Source organism: Pan paniscus, chromosome 10 (genome assembly GCF_029289425.2).
Source record: "Pan paniscus chromosome 10, NHGRI_mPanPan1-v2.0_pri, whole genome shotgun sequence".
In the NCBI taxonomy this organism is placed as follows: Eukaryota; Metazoa; Chordata; class Mammalia; order Primates; family Hominidae; genus Pan; species Pan paniscus.
In genome coordinates this window covers 10,356,635-10,381,576 of record NC_073259.2, presented here as the reverse complement: position 1 = coordinate 10,381,576, position 24,942 = coordinate 10,356,635, and the positions used below count along the sequence as shown (strand labels likewise).

General features: G+C 47.9%; 2 protein-coding genes across 2 annotated transcripts in view; both read right to left on the bottom strand.

Moving 5' to 3' along the window:
- GALNT8 (polypeptide N-acetylgalactosaminyltransferase 8) overlaps positions 1 to 24,942 on the bottom strand; it is a 137,622-nt gene that overhangs the window by 17,878 nt on the left and 94,802 nt on the right. The gene's annotated exons all lie outside the window — the stretch shown is intronic.
- KCNA6 (potassium voltage-gated channel subfamily A member 6) lies at positions 19,075 to 24,615 on the bottom strand. Its single transcript, XM_003820331.5, has one exon. The coding sequence runs from the start codon at positions 23,820 to 23,822 to the stop codon at positions 22,233 to 22,235; it is 1,590 nt and encodes a 529-aa protein (XP_003820379.3). The 5' UTR covers positions 23,823 to 24,615; the 3' UTR covers positions 19,075 to 22,232.

Here is a 24,942-nt window from a genome sequence, read left to right as displayed (position 1 = left end):
TGCACTCCAGCCTGGGTGACAGAGAAAGACCCTGTCTAAAAAAAAAAAAAAATTAATTAATTTAAAAAAGAAGGAGACAAAGAAGGAGAAGGAGAAGAAGAAGAAGACAAGTCCCTCCCAGCCTAGGGATGACTCTAAGTTAATCATGATAATCCTAGCCGTTGGTCTATTCTGGTTAGGACAGCCCCGCCCTAACCACAGCCTAAGGAAAGGCTCATAGGAGACAGCTGGGGAAGTTTTCCTCATCCTTAGGCTCAACCCTTCCTGCCTTCACACACTGTTGTGTGAGGACATGATGCTTGGAACTGCTGCTGCCATCTGTGAGCATGAGGCAAAAAGCCAAGCAAGTCCTAAGAACAGACTTCTTCAAGCCCTAACATCATTGGCTATGGCAGACCCACTACAAAAAATGCTTCCAATGCTCCACCTGCCCTTGGCAATGTGACCTTGAAGCTCCTCCCACGAAGAGGCAGAGTCTATTTCCTCATTACTGAGTCTTAGTCAACAGCACTGCAGCAGAAGTGACTGCACCAACTCCAAATCTCGTCTCAAGAGGGATACTCCAGGCTGCCCTGCTAGAGACATGGGAGCAACATGGGCAGGATACTGAGGCTCCCTGGCCAACAGCCACACAACCCCCAGCAGCACCACCTGATCAACCTAGAGATGACCACAGATGCATGAGGAAGCACAGGTGAGACCAGAAGAGCTGCCCAGCTGAGCCCAGCCAAAATTGCTGACCTGCTTGAATTGGGAGCTATAAAGTAATGGTGGTGTTTCAAACTTTTCGGTTTTTAATTGGTTAGCTATGTCACAATAGCTAACTGATGCATTACGAATCCTGAAGCTGTCCTTCCTCAAGACTCCATTTCATATGAGATAAAAAATATTCTCTTTTTTTAATGCCACTGTTACATGCAGCCTATAGTTCCCTGATATTGTGCTCTGAGGAATAAAAATGATGAGACAGGGCCCTGCCTTCAAGAAAATGGCAGCCCAACTACACTTAAGACGTATTTTCAACTAGGTTGTTGACCCCCTGAGGTGAGGGTTTGGTGGCACATGTATCTCTAGAAAGGACTCTTACAGTCTAAAAATGTACAGCAACACAAGGTAACCTCTGCTGAGTGCAAAAGGAGTGGTCCAGTCCACATAAAGACTTCATGAAGAGCTGGATATGAGCTAGGTGGTCTTTGAAGGAGATTTAGGATTTCGAGTCATGAGGAGAGAGGGAGGGTTGAGAGAGGCAGGACCCTCTCTGGGTCTAGAAAGATGGATATTCCATAGGGATTTGTTCTGGAGACAGGTGAGTGACTAGGAATTGAATTCTGATGTGGTGATTTAGGGCATGAAGCACATAACAAGGACAAAACAGTGTCTCAATGCAGGCCTGCAAATGTTCATTCTATGAGGTGAAGAATGAACAGAGGGGCCAGAGGTACAAGCCAATGTCCTCTGCAGCCACCCTCAAAAGAGTATCAAAAAGCGTATTGTCTCAGGAGTATCAGGCCACCGCCCCATAACCTCAGATGTGACCAGGCCTGAAGGATCTCCTTCTACCTGTGCGTCCCTGCACCTCTCACTTTATCTTACCCAGTGGGCGCACTGCCGCTGGGGTGGGGTCACAGAGGAGGCCTTCAATCAATGCTGGGTTGTAGGTTGAACAAACTTCACAAGACTAGAAAATAAGTAATAGAGAGGTACTTGCTTTTTTTCACATTGCCAGAGTCTCACATTTCCCTCTCTGTCTGAGTTTTCCCAAGCCCACAAGGGATGGTCGTGGGCTGACTGATGACACCCAGGCTCTCGGGGTCTGAAGAAAAGCAAAAGAAAGGCCCCTGTTCTCTGGTCCCAACCACAAACATGAGGGCACTAAATAATTCCACAACTACACCATCTTCAGAATCAGAGCACTAGGAAGGAGAGAGCTATTACTCATTTTGACCAGGGAGCCTTGTTTTATTTAGCAATGAGTATTTGCTAAGCGTATCTTCTACTCAATAGAACACCCTCACCATGTTTCTGTGAGACCAGAGTGATCCCCATTTTATACTGGAGGAACACAAGGTGTATGAGAAATGTGCCCAAGATCTCAATACTAGTGACTCGGAGAGCCAGGGTTTGAGCCCAGATCAGTCTGATACTGAGACCTGTGCTCTCTCTGTATATAGTATGCAAGAACTATCATTTCTTCAAAGTCTGAGCTGAATGGAAGCTCTCATAAGAGATTATTTTCAGAAGCTCTGTGTCTTAGCCAAGGGAGTAAGTGAATTAACACACTGGACTCCAAAATCCAGCTCTGTTATAAAGTAGTCATAGTAGCCACGTGGCCTTGGGCCAATCAAGTCATCACTCAGGACCCCAATTCTTTTTGGCATTTACAAAAGGAGAAAGCGGAGCTGGAGGATGGATCCGACCCCTTCCAGCTCCCATGGCTGGGAGGTTTTCCATCTCTCCCATAGAGAGGCTAGCCCAGACTGAACCAGAACGTTTTTTTCCTGACTAACGGTTTCTAGGAAAGAGGCTCATGCTGGCTGGCTCTCAGGCTCAACCCTGGTCCAATCCACTGTCAGCAGGACGGGGTCAAGCAGGTACTAACTTGGCTGGCTGCTTGTGGGTGATAAGGAGTTATTGTGAAGGACTCTTGGACCCTCTGATAGCTGCCTGACAATGCCCAACCAGAACAGTAAAGATCCACCAAGCCAGCCGCTCCGGGCCACATGCAACTTCAAGGACCACTTTGTGCATCTGCACCAAGGCTCCCTCTGTTTTGAGAAAGGAGAGCTCGTCGGTCCCATATTCCTCCGCAGTCCTTGCAAATCCTCTCACCTGGCAGGAAAGCCACTTAGGGTTGTTGTATAAGAGGAGGAGGCACAGCGGGGACCAGCTTTGTTGGCAGAGAGCTTACCTTTCCTGAAAGTCAGTGCTGAAAGATCAAAAGTCACTGAGGACCCTGCTGACTCCCCCACACCAACTCACAAAACCAACAACCCGTGGTGGGCAGGGCCTGAGAGAGGAAAGTGAACGATATCCTGCAAAAGTCTGCTAGGGGGTGGCTTCGTCTCAGTTGCAAGGCTGCTGAATAGGTAGGTAGGTAAAGGCCATGGGGAGAATCAGCATTTGGAACTCTTCCCTGGGTGCAGCGCCCCTGCCCGCATTGCCTGCAAGGCAAACCCCGCCTTCTCCCGCAGCCTCCCACTCCACCCAAGCAGCCCAGGGACAGAGGCTGCAGGATTCTGACACAGGAAGTCTGCAGTCACTGGGAGCCTCTCCAAGATACAGCCTGTGTGAAGGAAAAGGTTTGGACAAGGAGAGGAACAGTAAAGAGAAACAAAAGTCCTCGGTTTGAATCAAGAGAGATTTTGAGCCCGCAGCGGGTTGCGGGGTGGAGGATGGCGGAAGGGGCAGATGCCGTTACCTGGTTCTGTTTCTCTTTCGCTGGCCACCTTGTTAAGCTCCCATTGGCCAGGTGTCCGGAGTGGGACTCACCACTGCAGGGGGCTCCAGCCCCACACAGCCGCCTCCCAGGAAGGACTCAGGTGGGCTTTCAGGTTATCCGGGGTGGGATGCAGGGGTGAAGGAAGCTTTGGTGGTGGATGTGAGAATTTGGGATGGGGGTGTGGAACTTTACCGGCTCCTGCCATGCAGCGTGCACAGTGCTTTCTGCAGGATGGCATCGAAGGGGCTGGAGCTGGGGGGCAGCATGTCTCTGTCCTCAGACCACGGTGGAGGATGTGGACTGTCCAGGCTCCAAGCTGTCCATCCCTCAGTGCCATGACCTAACTGTTAAGTGGGATGGAGCATGGGAGGGGAACGCAACTGCACCTTTCAGAGAGAGGCCCTCTGAGCAGGAAGAGTGGCTGCAGTAGAAAAGATGTGGCTGAGAAGGGGAAGAAAGAGCCTCGCGAGCATCAGCACTAGGAGAGGCAATTGATTTCATCCTGAGAGTCTCAGGGGAGTGGAGGCTGCCCCTTCCAAAAGAACTGGCAGGACTGGCCATGAGCCAAGTAGAGAACAGCTGCTGCTGACTGAGGGAGAAGCTGTGCAGCCTCGGGCAATTCAGTCAACCTCTCTCGGCCAAGGACAATATAATAATGCCTGCTTTACTGACCTTAGTGAATTGTTAGGATGTTCAATGGTGAAAGAGAGTTGTAAAATGTGAAGTGCAATTAAATGTATAGGTGCGATATTATCAGCAGAACTTCTTGGGCTGGAGGTACCCAACTATGGCTGCACACAAGAACCTCTAGAGACTTTTTTTTTTTTTAATCCTGAACTTGGAAACCACCCTAGATCAGTTATTCAAATTAGGGCAGGCAGTGAGCAGAAGGACAGGAAGTGGTACTTTTTTCAAAAGAATCTGGTGATGCTGATATCCTATGAAGGTTGAGACCTGCTACCTAAGACTTCCCCAAAATCCATGAAGGTGATCACTCAGAGCACATGTTTTTTAAAAAAGCATATTCTCAGGCTTCTCCCAGATCTTCTGAATCAAAATTTCAAGGGGTCCTGGCAACCTCTATATTTAGCGAGCAATAAGAGCAATGTGGACACGTTATGCCAGTGAAAAGTTTGTCGATTAGCTCCTTTTCTACTGGATAATCATATCCAGCAATGCTTCTGGACAGCACAGGCAAATCAGCTCAAGGAGGGGAAGCACCCTCCTCAGATGGTAAGTACAGACATGCTTTGGGGGGATGGGGTTACAGTAGACAGCCAAATCCCATCCTATTCCTGCTCCACCGGGGTGAAACTCCAATTATAAAATGACACATTTCCCAGCCAACGTGCCTGGGAACCTTAAGATAAAAAGGAAACGATGATGAGTTATCTATAACTAACAGCATCAATTATGAGTGCTTTATTGTTGTGTCAACAGATTGTTCAGGCTTTCTTGCTTCACACACTGCGGACTCTGTTCCATTCATAAAATTATACAAACACTTGCATATCCATGCACATGCACTCACAAACACAGAGACCCCAAGCTCGTCAAACACACAAATGGGAGGATGAAGAGGATGACAGGAGCCGGTAAACTCTTATCAGGCAACTGCATTACTCCATTCTAGCATTATTTGCAGGATGCCATGCTACATTAGCGATGTTCCCAGGTAACAGGACCCCAGGGATTCTTCATTTTAGCTCTTTCATCCCACAGGGGCAACACTAGTTTAGCAGATAAGAGCACGACTCTGGAGCCAGACTGCCTGGGCTGAAATCCTACCACCCCACTTACTGGCTGTGTGTGACTCTGGGCAAGCTACTTCTGGGAAATGGAGATAATAAAGGGGCAACTGGGACGATTAAATGCGCTGGTACACGTAAGCCCTTAGAGACATGCCTGGCAAACAAGATGCTACGTGAGTGTCCGCTGCTATCAGTGATTGTTGTTTCTGTTGTTGTTTTACTATAGGTGAGAAAGGTGATACCTAGAAAATTAATTGCTCACTTTGTTTACATCTCTTGACTCTTTTAGGAGTATAGCCAAGGAAGGAGTCATAAATGTGAACAAATATCTACACTACAAGTGTTCGTTGTAGCACCATTCATTAGAAGCAACCTGAACGTCCAATAGGAAGTGGGTTACCAAAAGAATGCTGCATCTCTATGACGGCTATGTAGTAACTGCATGAGGAAACTAGAGATATAATATGAAGCTTTTCAGATGAAATGCTGAATGATCTCTATAGATATACAGATACAGACATAGACAAAGTTAGTCTGGGGGAGAAATACAACCGAGTTCCAACACTGAGTGTCTCTATAGAGATACAGATACAGACATAGACAAAGTTAGTCTGGGGGAGAAATACAACCAAGTTCCAACACTGAGTGTCTCTGGTGGTGGGGTTATGGGATTTTTATTTTCTCCCTTATACTTTTCTAAATTGGGGTAATTTTCAATGATGAGCAGATATTCCTTTTAGAGTCTGAAAATAAAGCGTTCAATTGAAGCAACTTGCTCAAGGTCAGACAGCACATTAGGAGCCCACACAGGCTTCCTATCCCTGTCCAGGGACTGTGAGGCTTCGTGAGGCTGCACTAAGAGTAGGAAGGAAAGCTGAGAGGGATGAGAATGATGAACACACACCGAAAAGCAGCAGGACCTTGGTGGAGCTGTGCAGGGCTAAGCCCCAGCTCGGAAGCTTCCCAGGGCAGAGCTGTGAGGGCAGAGCTAGACACTTTTCCATCCCAGAGCCACTTTGTGGCACAGTGAGGTGACCCAGGCACTACAATCGAATGCCTGCCCTTGGGGCTGCTCACTGCTGTCTCCCAGAAATGGAAGAAGCCAGCTTCTACTTTGTCTAAGGATACCAGAGAGTAACAGCAACCTTTCTTTCCTTTGTCCTTTCTACAGAATTCTTCCTCTAGTGTGGAGTCTGAGACCCAGGGAATACTGGTTCGCATCCCTGCTGGGCTGTACTCCCCTGCTTCTCCTTAATATAGAAATGTCTTTTCTTGCCCAGCATTTTTCCCATCATAATGCCAAGGTGCTTGAAACGGCCAAAACCAAGGAATGTTTATTTTGCAACACCGAAATAAAGAAGGATCTGGAATCACTTAATAACTAGGATACACTTCATCTAAGAAAAATAGAAAGAAAGGAGGGAAGGAGGAGGGAAGGGCGAGAGAAAGGAAGGAAGGAGGGAGGGAAGGAAGGAGGGAAGGAAGGAAGGAAGGAGGGAAGGAAGGAGGGAAGGAAGGAAGGAAGGAGGGAAGGAAAGAAGGAGGGAAGGAAGGAAGGAAAGAACGAGGGAGAGAGGGAGGGAGGAAAAGAAGGAAAGAAGGAGGAAGGAGGGAAGAGAGAGGGGACGATGCAGGGGAGGAGGGAGGAAAAGACGTAGGGAAGGAAGCAAAAGAGAGGAGGGAGGAGAGGAGGAAAGGAAGGAGGGAGGAAGGAATAGAGGCAGAAAGGAAGGAGAAGGAAGACGTTTATCATTGCTTGACAGTAGATAAAAATTATTGTCTCCCTTTCAAAACTTTGGTACAACCTACTCAGTATATTTTTAAATGTAAGTTCTGATCTTTGTAAAATAATAGACTGGAGTATATGAGCTCTGAAATTCAGTGATTCTAAACAAAGTTGAAAACCTAGTAACTCCAACTCTCTTTTTCAAAGATCACTCCAGTGGCAAAAGCCAAGCAATAAAGTCTGTCAAGTTTTCAGGCAGCCAGCTGCACATCTGATTAATACACTTGGGTATCCGCAGAATTTTCAAGCAGAAACCCAGTCGCTGACTCCAATGACCTCACTTTACGGTGAAGACTCTGGTGGGAGAACAATACTAATGGCTACCATTTGCTGAGGGCCAGGCAGGTGACATGTGTAGGGTCACACAGCAGGTTAGTGACAGACCCAGAATTGGATGCAATCCTCACCCACCCCACAGTCCACTTCTTCTGACTTTTAGTGGCTTTAATACCAGAAACTTTTCCTCATGGCTCAAGATGTACAGAAAAGGAATCGGTACAAAGGCAACAACAGGACAAGAGCAATTCCCTCCTTTCTGCTTTTGCCTCTGAGCACAGAAGGGACACCATAGAAGAAGGAATTTCAGCCTGGACCAGTTGGTGAGGAGCAGACAGCAAACCTCAGGCCTTGCTAGATGAGCAGAGGAGGGTCAGAGGTAAGAGCCCTCAGCAGCACCAAAACAAAACAAAACAAAACAAAACAAACAAAAAACACCTAGAAGAAAACAGCTTTCCAGGAGACTGAAATCCAAGCACCAGAGGAACCAGGTCCAACTGTGGTGTGTCAGCACCAAAAATGCCTTGGGAGAAAGGACAAATGTCACACTTGAAAACAGTGTTTAGGAAGATGGAAAAGAATACTGAGAAAACCTGGTTACATACAACTCACTGCTGGTATTTGCATCTTTCTCAGATTGTGAGTAAGATTTCATAAATAGGATAGTGAGTAAAGGTTATCATCAATGTTTTCATCAAAAGGTTTTAGGTAGAAAAGTGACTGTAAAAAATCCATGTTACAATTTTTGATTTGGTTAACAACGTGCATAGGAATTGGCTGTTACAGTGTAAGGCAAAAGCCATGCAGACGACCTCATTTGCCTGGCAGAGTGCATCAGAGCTGTGGACATTTCCTAGCAAGGTAGCTCTAAACCTAACAAATAAGACCAACTCTTACTGTTATTTTCTCAAAGACTTCTATTTAAGAAGACTTATAAGGACTATAGGGAAGAGGATGTGTTTTATCACATTATTCAGTGCCTTATCAAAACCACTTCCGTTTCTGAACAACTCAAGAGGGGTGTGAAGAACTTTAAGAAGGTTGATAAGAAGCCACAGAATGGTCCAACTGAAAAAACCTTTCATGGCTGAGGGTCCATGCAATCAAATCCATTGCAACAAGCTTCAGATCTCTTCAAGTTTTCCAAAATGTATTTGTTGGATGGGTTTTGGGGGTATGTGAGCAGACATTACTATAAAAGGGGGATGGAGATTCTGTGGTAAAAATTTTAAAAAATGTAAGAAGTTGAAAAACACTGGTTTAAAGAAGTGAAATAGTTTTACTGCTGCAGGACTTCTCAGAGCCTTTAATTTCATGTTCAGATGCATTGTGCATCTCCAAGAGGCAGCATTTCTGAAACATAGTGCCTGGGGATTCTTTCTCCATGGAAAGTTGCGTAGGACTGATGTTCTGCAGATTACATTTGAGGAACTCTGGCATGAGTTATTCTAGGTAACATGGTCACTTGAGTATCCATTTCAGCAGAAGACAAAACAGGAGGAAGGAAGTTTAAAGTGCAGCAGGAGATGTGTAACTGAGAAATGAGGAAAACATCCTGACAAAGGGTGCTCAAACACAAGTAGCTTGAAGGAGTCTATATTATGGATTCTCTTTCTCTGGGCATTTTTCAGAATAAGCCTGGAATAATCTAGACATTTTTCTAATACACAGCAAGGCAATTAATTCCATGACTTTTAGAATTCTCTTCCTGCTCAATTATTTCATGTCATCTGTCCTTATTCTCTATTGATATATTAAGTGAGTTCAGCTGACTGGCTTGCAAATTAAAGACATCCCTGAAATGTTGAAGGTAAAGCCAATACATCCTCTGTAAGTTGAGTCTGTTTTCCACAGATCTGTATTATAATTGCAAAGAAAAGTGTTGACCTTACGCATCGGGGAGGAAGCATCCTACCTGCACCCTTGTGCATTTCTTCCCGCTCATTCTCCCTCTTACGGCAGCCCACAGGTCAGCCAAGTGAATAGCTGAGTCATGCGATGCTTCCACACTCAGTCATTCAACCTCTCTGTGGATTCCCCAGTTTTCTGGAAGTTCTCGCTGATCTCGGGGATTCTCAATGGGTAAGTCACCTCATTGCTTATGTTCTTTCTTTAGGAGTTTAACAAAATCCCTGGATATTCTCTGCTGCTGGCCTTTTTAGCAAGGAAACAGTTTCACTCTAAGAAGGTAGTAAGCCCCTTTACATGAGTCGCCTCTGTTATGACCAAGTATTTGATGATTTAATAGCTGAATCATGGTCACTATTTGATCAGAAAGTCCAAATCTACAAAACAAGAGAAACTATTACATAGATGGACATATTTCCCAAAAGACTGATTTATGAGAGCTTTGAGTGGTTTTAACTGTACCTAACGTTTGGACAAGAGGCCTTGCGTATGCCTCAGTACTCTGTCAAAGTGGGCAAATAAGAAACAGACCATGAAATAATAACTTTTGCTGAATGCTCGCCACATACCAGGCCTGTTAGCATTACCTGCTCTAATTCCACCCATTCACTGGCCACCATGAGGGATGTCTATTAATGGCCCAGTTTTACAGAGGAGAAAACCAAGGCTCAGTGAGGTTCTGAACTCTCCCCGGGTCACACAGGCAGACACCAGTAGGGAACAGCACTGGGAGCTGACTTCCTCAGGGTGGACAGATATCACCTTCTGCCTACATTGTTCACAGATAGACCAAGAGGCTCAGAACCATGTCCTCATGTCTCCTGTCCTGCCTCACCTGACACAGCTACAGGTGTGGGAAAGGCAGTGCTGCCCACCTGCAAATGCATCACTTACAGTCTGCATGCAGTAAGAAAAAGAGAGATTATGATTGATTTTCTTGGAATTCCCCATTTTATTTTTTATTTATTTATTTTTTTTTTTTTTTTGAGACAGAGTCTCGCTCTGTCGCCCAGGCAGGAGTGCAGTGGCGCAGTCTCAGCTCACTGCAACCTCCACCTCCCTGGTTCAAGCAATTCGCATGCCTCTACCTCCCGGGTAGCCGAGATTACAGAAATCGGCCACCACACCTGGCTAATTTTTGTATTTTTAGTAGAGATGGAGTTTCACCATGTTGGCCAGGCTCATCTCGAACTCCTGACCTCAAGTGATTCGCCCGCCTCGGCCTCTCAAAGTGCTGGGATTACAGGCATGAGCCACTGCACCCAGCCGGAGTTCCCGTTTTTGAACATACATTTTGAAAAATATCTCCTAGTTCCTACAATGAAAAAAAAAAAAGCTTTTTTTCCTTTCAAGTCTGATCAGCAATCCTCATCATTTCCATCATTTCCAATGCCATAGCATTCCTCTTCCTTCCGCTGGAAGAAGGAATTATGATTGCATGAAGTACACTATAAGCTAGTTTAAATTCATTTTTCTACTGACTACATGCTCTCTTTTAACTATACTGTGTAGTTTTTTAAATGTGAAAGGGCTCACTTCTATTAAAAAGCGCCTCTGAGAGGAAAATAATTATATTATACATACACAAAACAACAACAACTTTTTGGAAACTCATCTGTTGGAACAAGTGAGGCCTACAAGCATTCAAATGTAAGGCTCATGATGGATTTTATTTAATCCCAACCTGACTGAACATTTCCTGCCCTCCTGGAAAGGGTAAATATAAAGCTTAAAAAAAGGAAAACGTTTCTTGTCTCCTTCCCAAGGAAATAATGTTGGAGATGGTTCCAAATCTATGGCCATTTAGCTTTCGGCCAATAAGCTTCAAAGACAGGAGATTCCACCTGAGAGCTGAAACCAACTGGGAATAACCCAGGAGAGGCAAGATCGAATCCGGGCACGGCCATGGGCCTCATGACATCGCAGAAGCAACCAGACAGATGCACAGCCCGTGGCTGGGTGGCCAGTCATTATCAGGAAAGCCACATGATGCCACTCATGAATCCCCACTCTGACGCCCACTCAGTCCTAGCCAGCGGGAGTGGAGTAGTGCTCCACAGTCTGACATCACAGAAACAGGAGGCGGTTCTCTAATTGGATACTTCTCTGAACGCAGAAGTTTGCCTGATTTCTCATTCTTACCATTTTGGTTGGGAGTTCTGAATTACATCACACATTCCCCTGCCTGCTTAACTGGACACAGAACATGGCATGCTCTTGTTACTCTCCAGTGCCTTCTTCTCTGTGCAGCCTCACAGTCCTGTCTCTCATGGGTAGCTGGAACCGGCTCCTCCCAGCAAGCAGCCTTCATTTCTGCTCTCATTTCTTTTTTGTCCAGCAAACACACATACTCACATCTCCATCTGACCTGCTACTTCTAAGTCAGATAGTTGATTCTGAGCCACTTAGATGAAATCACACAGGAAGGCTCTGAGTATGACCGCAAGCACCAGTGTCCCCAGGGGTTACCAGGTGACATAAGCCAGGTATCATTTTCCCTAAACATGATACCCTTTCCATCTTTCCTTTTCTAAGCTTTGGTAGAAATGTACATAGAGAGAAATATCTCCCACCTATGAAAAAACATGGCTAGGGGCACAATTAAAACTGACAGACGGGCCGGGCACGGTGGCTCACACCTGTAATCCCAACACTTTGGGAGGCCAAGGTGGGCGGATCACTTGAGGTCAGGAGTTTGAGATCAGCCTGGCCAACATGGTGAAACCCCCTCTCTACTAAAAATGCAAAAAATTAGTCAGGCCTGGTGGTGGGCACTAATTCCAGCTATTCAGGAAACTAAGGCAGGAGAATCGCTTGAACCTGGGAGGCAGAGGTTGCAGTGAGCCGAGACCATGCCATTGCACTCCAGCCTGGGAAACAAGAGCGAAACTCCATCTAAAAAAAAAGAAAAATGACAGACGGCCCAGCCTCAGCAGCAGGGACTAAGAAGCGATGGGCACCGGGCAAAAAGAACCCACGTCCTTCTGCAGGGGGCCGCTCTCAGCTTTTGCTGATGGTGGGTGGAAAGCAAACATGCAGGATCAACAAGCCCAGACCTTTGCTTTTAAGAGAAACCAAAACTTCAGATGTGTGTGTGTGAAATATTCCAGTATTTCTTAATGTTGTGTCCCATGTGGCTCACAAGCCACAAGTGACAGTTGAGGACCTCTTATAAGGTAATCTGCCCATTTTTAGGGAAGGTGCTCTGTGATTGCAATTTGGAATTGCTGGAGGCATGTAAAACCATAAACCAGGAGATTGCAGATGCAGAAAAAAGAAAAACAAAACACACATACACACACACACATCCAAGTGAGTAGAGGGTCTGGTTGGGGAGGGTGTGCCTGGGCACCTGCGTGTGCACACGTATGCTCTCCTGGGTGAACGCAATCCTTCCCCTGAAGCACAGAAAGCAGTCTTCTGCAGGGTACACAGCTATTTTCCCCACCATACCGGACCTCTTTTCTCTTTCCACCAATGCCAAATTGCCTTAAAGCAGCTGGGGAGTGCCTGGCTGATTTATGGCTCAACGACGCCTTCTGGACACGTTCTTCCTCCTCACCCTGGTCCTGTGATTTGTAAAAGAGCTCTGTAACTGACAGTCACTCCTCTTTCTCTATCAGGGCAACAAAGTGCAGGGAAGAGTCTAGAAGCTGGTTTCTGCCTCCCAAGGCATCAGAAGTCAGCGCTCCTGGGTAAGATTCTGACCTTCTGCATCCCTTCCTTCTGCTATAAAATTCAGAAGACTCAGATAACCCCTTGACTTCCTGATTTCCAATCTATGACAGTTTCCTTCTGTCCAGTCACTAAATTTAACAGAAAAAATAAAGCCTTAAGAGGTTAAAGAATCCCTTAATCAGTGAGATTAGAAGCCCAGAGCCTGTACATGAGCCTCTCTTTGTCCAGTGCTAAATACCTTTGGTCTGCACTAGCCCTCAGTCATTAGTCCTCCCTTAAAAATCCAGAAGCTGGTCATCCGGTTCTGGGCTTCTCTAGCTAGGCTCACTGCCTCTGTGCCCTGGAAACTCAGGGGAGGGAAAGATAAAATTTAAAATCACTTAATTCCATTTTCTATGGGCAGCTCTGCTAAGGAGTTTGGTTGGGTAGAAAATGAATAGTTATTTTTAAGAGTGTGTGTGTGTGTGTGTGTGTGTGTGTGTGTGTGTTTAGGTAATCCTTACAGTTTCATTTCCCATGGGAAAATATGCTGGAGTTGGAGTTAGAAAATTTGGGTCCCAGGCACAACTCTGCCCCTAATTTCCTGTGTGATCTTGGGCAAATTATTTCACTTCTCTGCATCAGTCTCCTTCTTCCTAAAGAGGCATTCACTGCCCCCTCCATCTGTGACCCTCAACACCACCCTCTGCAATGCTCCAGGGCTTGAGGGAAGGGTTAAGTGAGAATTCTCATTCTAGTTTGGCTGGAAACAAACTTTGTTAAAATATATACATATTACCAGTATATCCATCCTATTCTTCCAAGATATATTCAGATTATATTTCTGTATATTAAATCACACCGTAAGTGCAATTATTTAAAGAAATTCTGCTGTGAATCCTCTGGGCAAAGAGCCTTCTGGTAAAAATAGCTAGCTATCCTGAGTCTATTTTTTATGTCATATTTCATTTAAATGTTTATTTCAGAGAACAAAACTGCAGTTGGCAGGGACCCTGCCTTTCTCTGACGTGCAGGTAGTTTCGGCCCCACTCTCAGATGGGTGTTTGGTGTCTCTAAGGGTCTCTCTGCTGATTGGCAGTGGGAAGAGCCACGCTTTGCTAAGAGTTTATTTCCTGCTAAACTCTTTCACTGGCTGCCTCTTCTGAATCTCACATCAACTGTGTAAGGCAAGTGATGTTAGCTTCCTTATTTTGCAGATGACGAAACTGAAGCTCGGTGAGGTTAAATGAGGTACAGCTAATAAACAGTGATTCAGACCAATTCTCCAACTCCCATGGCAGGCAAGCCAGCAAGCTCAGAATCCTCAACCATGAGGGCAGCCACGTCACCTTGCCCTGGGATGGGACCTTTGTTAAGAAGCCATAGTGGCTGTGGCAGTGAGCTGAGGGTGAAGACAGCAATCTGGCCCGTGCCAAGACCCCTAAAAAGAGATGTCATAAATGCTCTTTAGGTGGAGTGAAGGCCAATGGAGACCCGCAAGGGCAGGGGAGCTGGCTTCTTCCAACTACGAGGCCTCCTGTCTCCTCCACCTCAAAGAAGGACAGGAAAGCAGAAACACACCCACAGGAGATTAAGGGGTACCCCCACCTGCAAAGGGGGCCGTGAAGGTGACTGGGTAAAAGAATGCATGCTGACAGTGAGGACCAGGACAGTGTAAGTTTGAAAGCCACTGGAACAGGGTAGGAAAACTCTGGGCCAGGGGCTGGCTTGTGGGTTCTGTCCCTTCTGCTAACCATAAGACCCTGCATTCTTCCCAAGGAAGAAGGCATGAGCAGGTGTGTGAGGAAAACTCGAATGGAGTGTCAACCACTGAGAATGTTAAAATGGGAGAGGGAGATCAGCGGCAGTACTGAGAAAGGGATCCATAGAAAGATGTTCCATGTATATATGCTACACACATATAGAATATATAGCACCATATGTGTGTGTATATATGTGGGTGTATGTATAAGCATGTATGTGCCTGTGCATACATGTGTATATGTTTGTGTGTGCATATACGTGTGTATACATGTGCATGTGTATATTTATGTTTCTGTATATATACGTGTGTGTATATGTGGTTTTGTGTGTGCATATGTGTATATATGTGTATGTGTGTGTTTTTGTGTATGTATGTATGTGTATGTATGTATATATATTTATGTGTGTATATACGTATGTGTGTATATGCATGTGTGTGTGTGTGTGTGTGCACTTTCAGAGACCCATAGGGAACAAAAGCACAGGACACCTGCTGCTGCTCCATCAGAGACAAGCTGGCATGTAAACAGAAGTCTATATACACATTTAGGAGCTATGGCTTCATTCTTCTTGCCCAATAACAGTTAGACCTTCACTGCATTCCATTCTGTTCCAACTCCCCTGAAGAGGATGAAACACACATTACTCTGTGCCTTTAAAGACATCACAACCCCTCTGAGCTTCAGTTTTCTTGTCTGCCAAAGAAAAAAACAAAGCCTAGCCTACCTACTTCATTTCATTGCTGCAGGATGATAATAACAGCTGACATTGTACATTTAAACACTGTACATACATTAATTCATTTAATCCTCAAAACAGCCCTATCAGATTGGTACTATTATTATCCTCCATTTGACAGAGAAAGAAACTGAGGCCACAGAACTGTTTCATAACTTGCCCAATGTTACCCAGCAAAGGAGGGATTTGAGCCGCGACGATCGGGCTCCAGCAACTATGCTCTTAACCCCTTTGTTAAATCGCACGATGTCTGAAAGCACTGAACGTGTTTGAAAATGTTCTGTAAATGAATGGCACCATTCTTATTCTTGCTAGGACTATTCCCACTGGGAAGGATGCAACGCAAGGTCAGGATTCCCTGGGTGAGGATAAATCCTGCAACCTCAGATCTGCAGCCCCACTAGCCAGGTACCACGCTTCCAGTGGCAAGTCCTCCCCGCCCCTCCCAGCTGCAGGACTGTCTTCCTATGTTCTTTTTCAAAGCAGTGTCTCTGCTGCCAAGAGCAGGTTTGTCTGTCTCCTGGAGACAGCGGTTGTCAAGCCCTGAGAGAACAGCAAGCATGTCAAAAATAGCAGCGCCAGCAGACTGCGTGGCTGCAATTTCCTTTTGAAATGTCGGCTTTGCTCTCACCAAAGAGCCAGGGTCTGTCTGCGCTCCTTGCAGCCTGCAGCAGAAGCTGCTTAAGATTCCAAAATGTTTTCTAGGAGGAGGTAAAGTGTATCTGCTGAGGCTCGTGACCGAGGAATGAGGAATTCTCTTTAGAGTAACAATGATGAGGTTGGAGTTGGATTTTAAAAAAAAATTGTAATAAATCCCATCAGGACTAGTCCTCAAACAGGTCAAGTGATAGCCAAGGTTAGACCAGTGCGAATGATACTTCCTGTTGGGTAGGAACCTTTCCTCTTTTGTTCTGAAAATGAGGGAGTCCCTCTCCTATTGTTACTGTGCACCTTCAAACACAGCAGCTGCTTTGATAACCCTTCAAAGGCAGTGGCTGATAGATTTCCACTCCCCCTTTAGGGTACCAGGTGAAGCCAGGGGATGAGGACCAAGATGACCAAGAGGCAGGGTGAACTATTTTCTCAAGTTCAGAACAAAGGGACATGAAAAACATGACCATCCCCAACCCCACAGAGACTCACTCAAGGCCAGCACAGGAAAGTGGTTCATCAGGAGACCTGGCAAGATGAGAGGCTAAGAGCCCATCTGTCTTTCTTCCCCGCGGCCTATGTCTGGGAAGATCCCTCTCCCTGCCAACTGCCAAGCTCCAGACCCTGTTCTGCCATGAGCTATCTGTGCAACCCGAGGCAAAATATGAAGTGGGATGGAGAGAGGAACTCCTACCACCTAGTAATGGAATTCTTTTCCTCCCCTAAGTGACTGTGACAAGGTAGGATTGGAGCACGCTTTCCTCCCCACTTCCTTCCCATGGCAATAACACACAGTCAAAACCCATGTGAGCCAGGATGGCAGCTCCAGCCAGATTGTCCTGGAAGGACCACGCTCTCTGGGAATCTATCTTGGAATGTATGTTGAGTTGCAGGCAGATAGAAACGCCGCTGCAAGCAAGGGCTCAGCCAGCGGAGAGGAGAAATGACAAGCCACAGGACTGGCTGGTGCATCTGAGGAAAGCACCAAGGGGAGGGAAGCGAGGGTCCAGTGGGCACAAGGCAAAGCAGGCCAAGAGGGGATCAGAGTCTGGGAGAGAATCATTGAAAGGCTCAGTAAGACAAATGAAGGCCGTTACCGCCCACTTCTTTTGTTTACCCGAAGCACCAAAGACTGCTGGGACCTCATCATAGGGCTGTTAAGCATCAATAACGACTGTAGAGGGACTGTAGGGAGGGGGCCAGGGAAAATAAAACCTTTATGTACCCACAAAAAAAAATTTCAAAAAATTCAAAAATAAAATAATAACTATAGTAGATAAATAAATAAAACCTTGGGCCCTATGCAATCTCTTAAGGAATTCTGAGTTTACAGGTGCAGGGATTTGGTGGGGTTTTTGGTTTGTGGGAACTTTTCTTGGAGTTTTTTTCTTTTTGCCAGCAAAGTGTAAGTTCCCTGGGCAAGCTCAAGACCGTAGTCCTGTATAATGAATAATGTTCAACATATATATCATAGTTCAGTGCATGCTAATTATGCCCTGCACTTACCCAAAAAATGGCATGACATATCTTTAGAGGAAAAAAAGAAAAAAGAAAAAAGCATGTAACTCTCATAACAATTTGATGTCAAAACGAAGCACACACAGACACACACACACACACACACACACCAGTTCGTGGTATTGTGCATGAATAGCAACGATCGACTGCATATAAGCTCTAAAGTGTCCCCATGTGGCAGAAGAAAAAAACTGTCATTCTATTCTAGATATTGTCTGGTCCATTTTTAGACATGCTAAGCTTCTAGATTTATAGGACCAAACCGTTCTCCCAGCCCAGATGGAAAACTCCCAGATTATTAGACTCGTTGCTTTCTTTTTTTTTTTTTTTTTTCACAATTCAATGATTTTGGGGTGCGATTTTTAGAGTTGTATGATTATTACCACAATCCTGCTTCACAGCATTTCTATTATCCCCCAAAACTTATCTGGGGCCAATTGTAATAGCACAACCTTCAACCCCATGGGGGCCCCTCAGGTTGTCCTAGTGTCCTGCTGCAGGTGGGACTTAGCCCATGCTCTAAGACTTCTAGCAAGGAGTCCATCAATTCTCCTTGCGGACTGCCTGGTGAATCTTAATCCTCCTTGTCAAGGAGTGTTCCCTGCACCTTGCACCACAGAGATTTATGTCCTTTCCTTTTGTTCTGCCTTCAGTACCCGAGAGAGACAGCCAGATACTAGCAAAACCTTCAAGTGAATTAAGGGCAGTTCTAAAGCCATCCCCTATTTAAGGCTTTTTCCAGGCTAACTCCAACCTTATGCCTGCCTCCTAAGCCCTCTTTTCTCTGTTTATTTGACATTTCTACTGTTCCTCTGTCTTTGACCTCTCTGCCAGCCTCCTAAGCTTGGAGAACCTGAGGTGGTCCAGGGCTACTCAGCAGAGGATTTGTCTGAGACTTCTCAGGGTCATTCTCTCCCTCCCAGCCTGCCTTCTCTCATTTATGCTTGCAGGTTCAGGAAATTTCTGGGAGACATTTTTCTGAGCCCATGGCAGTCTCATCTTGCTTGGCAGGTCCAGGACTTGCCTCCACAGAGGTGAGCATGGTAGGAAAGAATGGCAGAGTGAGAAGTCAGGAAAAAGTGGAATACTCCTGCTGCAGACAGACCTTAGCAAGCACAGCTGTCCTACAGTTCAATGTGCGACCTCGACGTCAACACTCTAGGTGCTCCAAGCCACTGAAAAGGTGGAGAGAGGGAGAAAGATAAGCAGGAAGACACACAGAGAAGGAAGAAGACGGTAAAAGAACAGAGGGGGAAAACCAGAAGAAAGAAAACTGGAGAAAGGGGAAAAAAAGGCAGAGACAGTAAGAATGAAAAGAAGGAAAGAGAAAAATGCACAGAAAAAGAGATAATTTTTTAAAGGGGCCAGCAGCATCAAGGGGACAGAAACAGAGAAAAAGGAAACTGAAGTTAATGGAGTCAAAGAAAAATACACAGAAAAAGCGAGGTAGCCCCTGAGGGAAGGGGAATGAAAACCTTGCCTCTCTCCAGATGCACACGCTTCCCCACTTTCTCTCTCTCCCCACCCCGTTCTAATTTTGCCTGCAGGACTGAGCCAAAACCAAAATTCCCCTCCAGTAGAACCTACCTCACCTGCAAAGAAGGCGAGCTGTCCCTCCTCGCTCCTTGGGGACGAATATCCCGCATCTCAGGCTGAGGCTGGCAGTTCCAGGAAGTCCTCTGGGGGCTCTTTCCGGCTTGAGTCAGGTGTAGTGATGGCTTGGACCCTTCCTGTGAATCACCACCCCAGCTGTCCAGGCAACCCAGAGTGCATATTCTCTTGGTGCTCAAGGCACAAAATCCAAATAAAGAGGCTCAGGGTCCGAGAGGGATCACTTGACAAAATTCTTCACAGAAACTAGGTCGAGCTACAGCCTCTCAGTTTTTCTTCGATGTCTTAAGAAGAAAGATCTTTGAGATTCCTCCCAGGAGCTAGATAGGCTGTTCCCAGAGAGGAAGAAGTTGCAATTCTCCGCCTCTCGTGGAGCTGGGAAGAGCCTGCCTCTGTGGAGACGGGAACTCCATGATATCTAAGACTATATGATCACACCTGGTGAGGCCCAGCTTGGCCGCCACTCCAAGGAGAAGTTGTCCCCTCTAAGGGCTCCCCTCGACAGCTTGAAAAAATTAATACTGACATTGGTTTAACTGGTTGCTTAACATTCAAATTTCTGAAGAATCAAGAGTAAGATGAGGCAGCTTCAATGACTGGGTGGGGAAACTAGGAAGAAAAGTCCAGACAGGAAGCTTTGAGGCCCTGCTTCCTCCACATTTTCCAAAAGTCCCACATCCGTGCCCTGGCACTCCCAGCCCCTAAGCCACGATGTGGGAGGTGCTCCCATTTGAGAAGCTGGGAAGATGTAGTCCCCTGGTCTCCCTTGATGCCCAAAGCAGAAGATAGAGAGAACAGTCTGGAAGGTTGCTACGGCAACCAGAGTCCCTGGTGAGCTGGGCTCTCCACAAACCCTTTCAGGCGTGCTCTGACTTGAAAAGGAAATGTTTTCTCAGGGATGGTGATGAGGGTGATTACATACACATATACAGAGATACATGCATACAGGTCTCAACTTTTACCCTCGGCTGGGAGCTTCCCTTCTGCCTCTGGAATGGGCTTTTCTCTTCTTTCCCCAAATAGCCAGCAGCAATGGGAGAGATTTGGAAAACTAGCACTTTCTGACCTCAGAGCAGGTTTTTGCATCATAAACATCTCTATCTTCTACTGTGTTTCAGGTTTGGAGAAGCCAAGCTCCCAGTCAAGGTGACCTCCAGCCACGGAAAGATCCCCCTGAACATATCTAAAGAGAACTCTCCTTTCTGAAGGGTAAGAAGAAAGGCTGAGGGGCTCAGTCCAAGAGGCCAAGGAGGGATTTAGGGAGCCAATGGTCCATAATGGCCTATTCTCAGGCTTTGGATCCAAAGCAGGAACTCTGGGGGAAGGCCTTGCCTATGGGGGTATGGGGAGAACTAAAAATCAAATCCATGACTAAGATTCACACATTTGCATAGCAATGTCCCCAGCTTCCCAGACATTCCCCATGAGGTAGGGAGGGGAAGACAGTAATGTTCCCATTTAATGGGTGGGTAAACTGAGGCACAAAGAGTGACTGTGGACCCAAGTTACCCTGTAAAGTTATGGCAAGATCGAGATTTAGAGCTGGCAGTCACAGAAGCCACACTGCCTCTCAAGCAAACCCTCATAAGGCTGTCCTCTCGTAAGTTGCTCTTCGAGAGAATAATTTTTTTTAAAAAAATTATCATCAAAGAGTCTGAAAGCATAGATATAAAATTAAAAACATGTTAACAGTCCTTTCAGTTTCAGAACTGCACCCAAAAGATCTCAGAACAGTACATCACAGTTTATCAAAGGCAAAAAACAAATGGCAATGTTACTGAGAAACAAAAGGGGAGGTGGGCAGGTGGATAGATGGCAGTGGTCTCACAATGGAAGAAAATGGCTAAATCAAGTGGGAACGCCACCAAGTCACCTTACCAGTGAGAGCAGGTCAAATGCAGCTCCAAGGGGCAGAGCAGGCAAGTGTTTGCTTGACTCAGCAAAAAAGCCTCTTAGAGTGAGGCTGTTGGCAAAGGAATAATGCTTGTTCCTTATTCTAAACCACATATTTCATGCCCATAAAATGGGAAGAAACCCATGCTGCCATCCAATGTGTGCTTTTACCTGTCTAGGGCTTTAAGCTGGAGTTTGCTTGAGGAAGCCTTCAACAGCAATCCTAAATCAAATTCCCAGGAAGCAAGGTAGAGGGCTAGAGAAAATTTGGGGAAAATGAAGGAGAAAAGGCTGCCATCTGCAACACGATTCCTCTGCCCCTTTGAGAAAACAGTATCTGTTTAAGTGGCACCTTGCTTCAGACTGTGGTCAAGCCAGTTGCTTGACTCTGCTCAGACATTCCTCCTGGCTCTGTGGTTCCCTTTCTCCAGTTCTTCTGCTCAGGAAGGCACTTGCACAAAGAGTATTTGGCTCTGAGAAGGAACCTTCCTGGAAGCTGGAGAGTCAGGGGATCAGAGTGGGGAGAACTAAATGTAGACCAAACACCAGTGCCTCTTGTGCTGGGGCACACTTTGAAAAATCCATTGGCCTCTTTGGTCCTGGACTAACCCCGTGTCCTCCAAGTGGTAAAGTTTGATTGTATTCTCTAATTCTATCCAAGTTTAGAAACGAATAACCTATTTTGAGGCTATGCAAATAAAGACTCTACCAAGGGTCATCTGCAGGAGGACCAGTGGGTGTTACAGGGCACTGGAATAACAGCAAGTTGAGTACTGCTTCTGTCCTCCAGCTTCTTCCAGTTACCAAGTGGCCTGAAGCTAGGAAACGCACACGACCCAAAGCAAAGAACACTAAGGAGGGAGCGAAGACTCAGATAGGGCTGGTTTCCATCCTGTTGACATTGCTGTTCCTTGAGATATTGTAAGTCCCAGACATGAAAAATCAGTCTTGAGGGAAGGTCAGACATAAATGTATATCTCATCCATATGACAGAAGCTGGGCATGATTGGGTGGCACCGCTGGAATTTCAAAAATGTCACTTAGATGGATTAACCTTGAATGCTGCAGGGATTAAGCAACAAGGTTGATAGTCCAGGTATTTGGTCCTGGATGCCAGGTAGTGGGTGTAGGGGAGAGAGTCAAGAAGTCAACTGAAGCTAGAGTGAGTAGTGGAAATGAGAAGGAAGCCTAAGAGACTGTTAGCTCAGTGCTCCCCTCCTGCAGGCCCTGCCTGCATGGGTCAGACCTCCGTGAGCATTCTTTTCTCTGCATAGGCCCGATGTGGTGTAGGAAGGTAGCTGGGTCTCCGTTCCCGGTTAGCCTCGGGGAAGTCAGGCTTGCCAAGTCCGTTGTCAGTTGCCCTCAGGTCCGGCGCAGGCTGCCCACAAGTGACGTGGGTATACTGGCCTTGCTCCTCCTGCTCCGTCTCCCGGTGGTAGAAGTAGTTGAAGTTGGAGACGATGACAGGCACAGGCAGGGCAATGGTGAGGACCCCAGCGATGGCACACAGCGAGCCCACGATCTTGCCCCCCACAGTCATGGGGTACATGTCCCCGTAGCCCACAGTGGTCATGGTGACCACTGCCCACCAGAAGGCATCCGGGATGCTGGGAAAAAGCGAATCGTCATCGTCAGCCTCTGCGAAGTAGACGGCACTGGAGAAAAGGATGACCCCGATGAAGAGGAAGAAGATGAGCAGCCCCAGCTCCCTCATGGAGGCCTGCAAGGTCTTGCCCAGGATCTGCAGCCCCTTGGAGTGGCGGGAGAGCTTGAAGATGCGGAACACCCGGACCAGGCGGATGACTCGGAGGATGGCCAGGGACATGGCCTGCTGCCCATTCTGGCCGCCTCCTCCACTGGTTGGTTGCTGCTCCTGCTGCTGCACCAGCTCAGTGCCCAGGGTGATGAAGTAGGGGAAGATAGCCACCAAGTCAATGATGTTCATGATGTTCCGGAAGAAGGCCGGCTTGCTAGGGCAGGCGGAGAAGCGCACCAGGAGCTCAAAAGTGAACCAGACAATGCACAGCGTCTCCACCAGAAAGAAGGGGTCTGTAAAGAAGGAGCCCCCAAGAGTACTGAGTGAGGAGGAGCCCCCGGTCCCCATTTCCCCAGGGGTGATGCCATGATGAAATGTGTAGGAATCGTCTTCCTCCTCCTCTTCCTCCTGACTCCCCCTGGAAACTGGGGAGACTCGACTCACACCACCATTGTTTCCACCTCGACCATCTACACGGAACTGGGGTAAGGTCTCCAGGCAAAAGATGACTATGGAGATGAGAATGACCAACACGGAGACGATGGCGATGCCCCTGGCCGGCCCAGAGCTCTCTGGGTACTCGAAGAGCAGCCACACCTGGCGCTGGAAGGGCTGGGAGGGCAGCGGCTTCTCGTCCTCGCCACCTTCGGGCAGGCAGCCCTCGTCCTCCCGGAAGGCCGCCAGGGCCTCGTCCCCCAGCTGGTAGAAGCGGATCTCCTCCAGGAAAATGTCCAGGGGCACGTTGACCGGCCTCCGCAGGCGGCCCCCAGACTGGTAATAGTAGAGGATGGCGTCGAAGCTGGGCCGGTTGCGGTCGAAGAAGTACTCGTTCCTCAGGGGGTCGAAGAAGCGGACTCGCCGGCCAGGGTCTCCGAGCAGCGTGTCCGGAAACAGCGACAGGGTGCGCAATTGTGTCTCAAAGCGCAGCCCGGAGATATTGATCACCAGCCGCTCGCTACTACAGCAGCCCCCGCCCCCGCCGGCCTCCGGGAAGTCTCCCGCATCCTGTTGCTCCCCCTCCGGCCCACGGACCTCCCCCGGCGCCGCCAGCGTAAGGGATTTCTCCGATCTCATGCCCCCTCGGAGGTGCGCTCCCCGCCACTAGGACGGCGCCCACGACACAATCTCTGGAGCGCGGCACCCGCTCCCCAGCTCCCGGCTGCGCCCTCTTTAGGGTGGGGCCCGCGCTCCTCCCGGTTCGCGGTCTGACCTGGCCGTTGGGTCCGTGAGCCCTAAAGCCCTGGTCCCTGCAAGGCTGGGTCTGGGGAGATGACCTGGGCGCTGGGGATTTGGTTCTGCGCTTCCCGTTACCCGCGCCCGGGTGCTAGAGCTTACTGGGATGCCCGGAACCGCACACAGGCGCGTGTGAAACTGGCTGCCCGAAAAGACGCGTGGCTTCGCCCCCAGCGGTGCCTGAGACCCGGCTCCCGGACGCAGAGGTCCGCCCTCCAGCCGGGCTAGCTCTTCCCAGTTCCCACTGCGCTCCTCCAGCCGCTCCGGACCCCCGGCTGCCGCTGGTACCGAAGCGCCAGATGCGCCTCCCTCCGGCTCGGCAAAGACTCCTGGCGGGGCTCGGCCTCCGCCCTGCGTCCACCGCGGGGCTGGGTCCGGCCAAGGTCGCGGTTCCGGCCGCCACAGCCGCCACCTCCTCCCTAGGAGCCGCGCCGCAGGCCTCGCAGAGGGCCCGGGGCTGCCCCGGCGCCCGAGCGCGGGGACCCACCTCCCCACGGCTCAAGGCTTCGCTGCCGCCGCCGCAGCTGCAGCGGCTCGACTCTCCGCTCTGCCCTTCCTTCCCAACACACACTCTCCAAGTGACGTGGCAGGCCCCGCCTGCTGCCCCCTCCCACCCCACTCCCACATCACACCCCTCGCCCAGCCAGGGGCTGCCGCGAGCCAGGGCGCCATGGAAATAGACGCACACTTGCCTCACCAGTAAGCTTTCCCGCGCTCTCCTGGCACGCCTCTCGCTTTCACACGTTCACATTCGCGCCCCCCTCCACAAGCGCCGGCACCCTAATACCACACCCCCTCCACCCCCGCAGTCGGCTCTTCTCATTTCAATTTACCGAGTTGACCTGCGCAGTGTATTTCATCAATAAGAAGACACACCCCGCCCCACCACACAATACGGAGCACTGTGCATCCACTCATACAGAAATCTAAAGAAAACATTAAATCATACATTCTTCTGTCT

What these genes read in the sequence shown, in the direction of transcription:
- KCNA6 (XM_003820331.5), bottom strand. Translation starts at nt 23,822, where the DNA reads ATGAGATCGGAGAAATCCCTTACGCTGGCGGCGCCGGGGGAGGTCCGT.